At 51.0% G+C, this 7,148-nt stretch overlaps 1 protein-coding gene across 3 annotated transcripts in view; it reads left to right on the forward strand.

Moving 5' to 3' along the window:
- The window catches only part of HAS3 (hyaluronan synthase 3), a 35,144-nt gene extending 28,610 nt beyond the window's left edge, over nt 1-6,534 (forward strand). For 2 of the 3 annotated variants that reach the window (XM_032157759.2, XM_032157758.2), the window contains exons 4-5: nt 2,263-2,364; nt 3,163-6,534. In XM_032157759.2, the coding sequence (XP_032013650.1) occupies nt 2,263-2,364; nt 3,163-4,086 (1,026 nt within the window). In that variant the 3' untranslated portion in view covers nt 4,087-6,534. The remainder of the gene's footprint in view (nt 1-2,262; nt 2,365-3,162) is intronic. The other variant, XM_032157761.2, reaches the window with a different exon arrangement.
- The last annotated feature ends 614 nt before the right edge of the window (nt 6,535-7,148 follow it).

The raw sequence follows: 7,148 nt of genomic DNA on the forward strand, positions 1-7,148 counted from the left end.
TTCTCCTGCCTCAGCCTCCTGAGTAGAGTAGCTGGGATTACAGGCGTGCACCACAACACCCAGCTACTTTTTGCATTTTTAGTAGGGACAGGGTTTCTCCATGTTGGTCAGGCTGGTCTTGAACTCCTGACCTCAGCTAACCCACCCACCTTGGCCTCCCAAAGGGCTAGGATTACAGACGTGAGCCACCGCGCCTGGCCTAGGCCAGGATTCTTGATGGCATCCACGCTGCCTCTTCCTGACTGTTCTCTGACCTCCATGCCTGCCAGAGCAGGGTGCTGCCCATCACTTAATCAGTGCTTGAAGGCACAGTGGCTGTCCTGCCAGCCCACCTGTGTACCAACTCAGTCTGCTGACAGCATTTTGAGTCCTCTAATACAATTTAAGTTTTCTCTGGTGTACCCACCTAAAATTAGCTCACTCAGATTGCGTGTCTGGCTTTTTTGACAGTTGTCTCTGCATGAGGGTTTATATGTTTATCTTTTTCTGGCTTCCTAGGCCCAGGACCTCCTCAGTCATGGAGGGAGTGAGGAGAGCTTAGCAGGCTGTTTGACTGCAGTTCACTTGGGGTCATGGGACCTTGTGAAACTTTCCTGGGGACCCAAATGCTTAGGGGAGACCCCTTGAGCCCTGCCTGGCACAGGCTCAAGCCACAGTGACTTTGTCATCTATTCCCTTCAAGCATAGGATCTCATCCCCACCCCACCCCGCCATCTCCCTTTCCTGGCCATCTGGGTTCTGGTGGATCAGCAAACAGGCTCACACACCTGAGCTGTCTATGGCCCTGGGATCACTGCATAAGGTCGCCCTGGGCCAGAGCCAGTGAGCGCTTGCTGGATCTCAGCCTGTCTTCTAACCGCCTGCTGCGGAGGTCTCTCTCCCTCCTAGGCAGAACTCTGCCCCAGCCAGTGGGGAAACCCAGGCAGCACGAGAGCTCCTCTTCCCCTAACCTTGCTCAGTTAGAAAGATATCCTTGGACTGAAGGAAGCAAAGCAGCATATAAAGAATGGGCTAGGGCAGGGGCACGGAGGAGCAGTGAGACCAGCAGCAACAGCAGCAGTGCTGGGAGTCTTGGCCTGTAAGTGGAGGAGGCTCTGCGAGTCTGGCCTAAGGCTTCCTGGGCCCTTCCCAGGCATAGACCAGGATGTAAGGATATGCCTGGTGGGGAGGTGGGAAGAAGCACATATGAGGGACTCAGCCTGGTGCTGAGGCTGTTCTGATTCCGCCTTAGCCTTCTACTGCTTATCTGTGGCCACCCTGTCTTCCAACATAGAGAAAGCTGGGTGGGGTTGTGGTGTCAGAGGCAGCCTCCTTTCCTGCAGGAATCTTACTCAGCAACTTTAATACAAGGATCTTAGGCTTCTACAGAACAGGGTTTTGGTTTATCTGTGGATCTCTTCGTTGCTCTCCTAACAGTGACCACAGAGTAAATCAGGTCTGTAAACCAGTTCTCCTGGCCAATCCTTACTGGATTCTTTGTACTTCAGTAATTTTTTAGAAAACAGAAAAGCAGTCAGCCACTAGGGCAACTAGTGGCCTGGGTTCAACTCATAATGAGACCACCTGTTAGAATCAGGCCATAAGCCTCCCAAGAGCTGGGCAGTTGGCCCTGGGGTCGGCCTGGAGGCAGCTGCTGCAGCTTCCATGCCTATTCAGAGCAGCCTCCAGGGGGAGCCCTCAGCCATACCGTGCCCTGGTCTGAGAGGCTCGGCCAAGGGAGTCTGTTGAGGGTGCAGAGGCCAGCAGCCTTGTTACTGGTCTCATAGAGGTACCTGCAAGTAGGTAGTCTGGTAACCACCAGTGGGCTGCAGGTTGTCCAAGGGGTCAGAGGCTGACACGGGGACCCCTGTGGTTAACTCTGTGGGGTCACTTAAGGCCACATGTAGCCTGTTAGTCCTGGGCCACCATACTGTGCCTGCCATCTGATTTCAGTGACATGTTTCCCTTCTGCTGAAGGACCCCAGAGGAATTTTTTGCGTCCAGTGCTAAGCATGTCTCTCTCTCCATGCCTGGCACCTGCTGTCTTCAAGGTTTCTCCCTCTCGGCCTAGTGGCTGTCAAGTCTGGTAGCTGAACACTTTTACTAACTTTCATTTTACCTCTGGCACCTTCTGGTAGTACAGATCTCTTAGCTAGAGGCTGTAAGTGAGTCATGTGAGAAGGGGTTATGTCTCTCAGGCAGTGAGCAGCCTGGCAGTGGGGTGGGGGTGTGGGGTGTGCAGGTCTGAGGTCAGAATGGGCTGATGACGTACTCCCTCTGCAGGTGTGTGACTCTGACACTGTGCTGGATCCAGCCTGCACCATCGAGATGCTTCGAGTCCTGGAGGAGGATCCCCAAGTAGGGGGAGTCGGGGGAGATGTCCAAGTAAGATGAGACCAGGGATATCTATGGGGAGGGGTCGGGACTCTTTTTCCTAATCCAATTGGATATGCCTGGGAAATGGGTGTCGACTTCCTAGTATTTGGGGGGAGGTTCCTCGCTGGCAGTTTTCACTGACACCAAAGAGCTCGCCCCCCTCGCTGCCCAACCCCTTTCTGGCTCTTCTTCCACATGAGGGGAAGTCACTTAACAGGTATGGAGAAGAGTCTGTACTGCAGGAGGGGCACAGTATTTTGAGGCCATACATCCTAGAAGGTACTTCCTTTGTGGCCGGTGGTGCAGCAAGTAGCTCCAAAGTCAGATCCTTGAGAAGCCCTTGCTCTTAGAGGATGGGCTGAAGGGCTCTGGTCAATACAGTAAGAATAAGGGGCCCAATCTGCCAGAGATACTGAAGCAGCATCCCAGGTCCCCTAGAACTTTCCAACCACAGAAAGCTCAGGACAGGTGGTTGTGGTGGTGTTTTGCATTCTTCCCAAGCCCCCTTCTCTGCCACCACCACAGGCTGCCTCCTGAGACTGAAGGTGGCTTTGACTGCTAGAGCCACTTAGTGGGGAATATCTCTGCAGATAACATGACACAGTAGGGAGGCAGAGCTGGTGCTGGGGACAGGGATTGCATGTGGCCATCTGAGCCTCAGGTTTCCCAGCTCCGAAGGAACCAATGGCCAGGAATCTGAGCAGCGGGCCACAGAAGCCATGGTAAGGAGGCCTCGTGGTCTCTGATGTCTGTCCTCCGGACGTGCATCCTTAGGTGAGGAGGCCCAGCGTCTCTATTCCCTTGCAGATCCTCAACAAGTACGACTCATGGATTTCCTTCCTGAGCAGCGTGCGGTACTGGATGGCCTTCAACGTGGAGCGGGCCTGCCAGTCCTACTTTGGCTGTGTGCAGTGTATTAGCGGGCCCTTGGGCATGTACCGCAACAGCCTCCTCCAGCAGTTCCTGGAGGACTGGTACCATCAGAAGTTCCTAGGCAGCAAGTGCAGCTTCGGGGATGACCGGCACCTCACCAACCGAGTCCTGAGCCTTGGCTACCGAACTAAGTATACCGCACGCTCCAAGTGCCTCACAGAGACCCCCACTAAGTACCTCCGGTGGCTCAACCAGCAAACCCGCTGGAGCAAGTCTTACTTCCGGGAGTGGCTCTACAACTCTCTGTGGTTCCATAAGCACCACCTCTGGATGACCTACGAGTCAGTGGTCACGGGTTTCTTCCCCTTCTTCCTCATTGCCACGGTTATACAGCTTTTCTACCGGGGCCGCATCTGGAACATTCTCCTCTTCCTGCTGACGGTGCAGCTGGTGGGCATTATCAAGGCCACCTACGCCTGCTTCCTTCGGGGCAATGCAGAGATGATCTTCATGTCCCTCTACTCCCTCCTCTATATGTCCAGCCTTCTGCCAGCCAAGATCTTTGCCATTGCTACCATCAACAAGTCTGGCTGGGGCACCTCTGGCCGAAAAACCATTGTGGTGAACTTCATCGGCCTCATCCCTGTGTCCATCTGGGTGGCAGTTCTCCTGGGAGGGCTGGCCTACACAGCTTATTGCCAGGACCTGTTCAGTGAGACGGAGCTAGCCTTCCTTGTCTCTGGGGCTATACTGTATGGCTGCTACTGGGTGGCCCTCCTCATGCTGTATCTGGCCATCATCGCCCGACGATGTGGGAAGAAGCCGGAGCAGTATAGCTTGGCTTTTGCTGAGGTGTGACATGGCCCCCAAGCAGAGCGGGTAAAGTGCAATGGGTAAGGGAGGGAAAGGGAATGGAAAAGAAAAGACGGGGTGGGAGGGAGGAGGGAGTGCTGTGTTTTAGTCTCTTAATGGTCCAAAGGACAAATCTAAAATGCAAAGAACGGTGATGTAGTATGGCCTGACAGCTCTGTTTAGAGGAGGCAACACTGATCCCCCAGGTGCAGGGCTGCAGGGGATTCTGTGTTTTCAGACTGCCTGTCTGCTTGCATCTGCACATAGGCAGTAGCCTCCCCCTGGGCTCCAGAGGGCACTCAGAAGCGTGCTAAACCAAGTAAGTCCCATTCAGTGGCAACTTGTGATAGGTACCTGAGTGATGGCAACCTGTGGAAGGAGGTTCTCCCAGCCCATCTGAACACAACCAGAGGTGGCAGGAGAATTTCTATTGAGCGAGCTGGGCCGGTTAGTGTATGTCACCCCCACCCCACCCCTCAGTAGTCAGTCATCAATGCAATAAGATTGCGCCTGAGATACAAGGCCCAGAAGCCTGATCTTTGGGCATCAGAAAACAGGGTCCAGGAATGGTGCTTCATGTGAGATACCCCACTCCACATCAACATTCCAGGGATGAGCCAAACCAGCAGGGAGTTAGCACTGAACTGCTTTTAAAAGTGTACATTAAAAAGGAAAGTTTGCCAGGAGGAACAAAGAGATTGTGGTGGTGCTAAAGGAGGCCATAAGCAATACAGAGGCCTTGGGTGTTCCACCTGGAAACTGCTCAGACGTCTAGATGGGTTCTTAGCTTGTCTGTGATCTCTGCTGGGGAGATAAAAAGATTAAGCCCCAACATGTTCAGAAAAGAAGTGAAGTCTTGGGTATTTTAACCCGTATACTCTTGAATTCCTCTCAAATTCAGCTCTGATCTGAGGCTAAGACACACTCCTCACTTCACTTTCTTCAAAGCCACATTTTTTGAGGTATCACTGCAGTCACCTCTTCTACCCTCATCATCATGGGTAAGTTTTTCAAGGTGGCAACTGGGGCGGAGCCCCGGCTCTTACAGAAGCTTCAGCAGGAGGCAAGCCTGTTCTCAGCACATATGGAAACTATGAGGAGCCTCTGATCAAATTGGCTACAATCTTGGAGCTGCTTGGACGGATTCCTTGGCAGCCGGGTTAGCATGTGTGACTTTCAGGCTACTGTTCTTGACAATCATCTCCCATGGAAAGCTTTTCAGTGTTCCCAAAGTGAACTCTCAAATCCAAAATGGTTATCTTTGAGACCATCCATTCTCCTCAGTGGCTTCTCCAGGGAATTCTTACAGCCAAGTTGTGACAGTCACTGCATTTGCTTGCTTCTTTCCAGAAACCAAACTAGGAGATGAAACTGGTTCCTACATCCTAAGGTTCTTGCTTTCTCTCTCATGCCTCCTGAGGCTGTTTTTGGCTGTTTTCCCTCTGCTGCTTTTGGGGAATGAGGGGAAACCATTTTCCAGTGACTTGCAATCCAGGCTGTTCTCAGCGTTTTGAGTTTCAAACCTGGGATCCTGACTAAGCCTTTGACTTAAGGGTTGCTTGCTTGCCCTCCAAATGTCCTTTCTCAGAGGGGCCAGCTAACCCGTGCAGAACCAGCACTAAGGTGGACAGCAGACGAGAGGGCAAGCCTCTAGTGTACCTAGTGCTTCCTACAAAGACGCAAGGTGTGCTCTGAGCCACAGATGGGCAAACCCTGGTGCTTTCCTTCATCTCCCATGAACTCAAGGGTTTTCCAAGTGTAGCTAACAGTTGCCACATCACACAGACCTCGAGTTTCTGGTAAGACTGCTGGTTGACATCAGACCCAACCCATGAAGGCTGGAAGGCAGCAGGCATTTGCTAAGGCAGCTGATCCAGGCAATCGTTCTGCTGGCCAAGAAGTAAACTATTTTGAGCATTAGAATGGAGGAAATCTGGTCAGCCAAGTGCAGAGTTCAGACTTCGCTAAGGGCTTGTTTTTCTTCAGCATTTACTTGAAGATTAAGGTAGGAGGACAGGCTCTCCTGGCTGTCCTACCATCAGCTCTGCCTTGCACTGTGGTCATCATCAACTTTCCTCAAATCAAAAACAGGCAGGTACAGGTAATGGGCTCACAACGTTTGACCTCGACTGGTTTTTCTAAGTTATTTTGTACATTTTTCAGCAGCAAAACCAAACTGGGTCTTCAGCTTTATCCCCATTTCTTGCAAGGGAAGAGCCTTTATACAATTGGATACATTTTGATTTTTCCTCACTGAGAATTCGAATCCTCTTTTGTATTGTTTCTACAATAATTTGTAAACATATTTATTTTTACCTTTTTTTTTTAATTTTCAGGTCAAGTTTTTTATACTGCACTTATTTGTCAAAATAAAGATTCTCACATATGCTGGTTATCTCGGAACTACTACTTCTTTGTACTTACTTACTGAAAGCTAGCTCTTTATTCCAGTTTCCAAAGAGGGACTTAAAATAGAAAGTTTAGTCAGGTGGGACTCAAGACCTGGGCAGTATGTCCATCCTAGTAACTACACCCATGGAGGCTTAACTTTTAGTGTAGAGGGTCTTTGGTGAAATAACTGGCAGATGAATGGGCCCTTGCTAAGGCTAAAAACCAAAGCTTGCTTCCTCTTGGAGCAAAAGCATTTTAGCCGACATGATGTAAGACTATAGCCAAGCTGAAACACAGGTAACAAAACACAGTGACACCAGCAGCCCTCTCATCCCATTTATTAAAGAAACAGTAAGAAAAGATGATACAATGCAGGAAAACCACCAACCATCCTTGCACACCAGGCTGAACAAAGCACAGTGATTTCTTCCCTTCATCCCCCACCCCCACCCCAATTCCCATATTCCCCTCCACATCAGTTTAAATTTTGAGGTTGATTGATTGGGAGTACCAGTGAAGAGGGAGTTGGATGAGTAGAGGGGCCTTATATCTGGCCACCTCTAAGTCCCAGGAGAAGGGAGCTGCAGGCCCAGTCAGTCAAGCAGAAACTGCATTCGGTGGGTCTTTGAAGTGGTTGTCCATCTCCCTGTTCTGTGTTCAAGCCCCCAGGGAAAGGC

The sequence above is a fragment of the Hylobates moloch genome, unplaced genomic scaffold (assembly GCF_009828535.3).
Source record: "Hylobates moloch isolate HMO894 unplaced genomic scaffold, HMol_V3 SCAFFOLD_6, whole genome shotgun sequence".
In the NCBI taxonomy this organism is placed as follows: Eukaryota; Metazoa; Chordata; class Mammalia; order Primates; family Hylobatidae; genus Hylobates; species Hylobates moloch.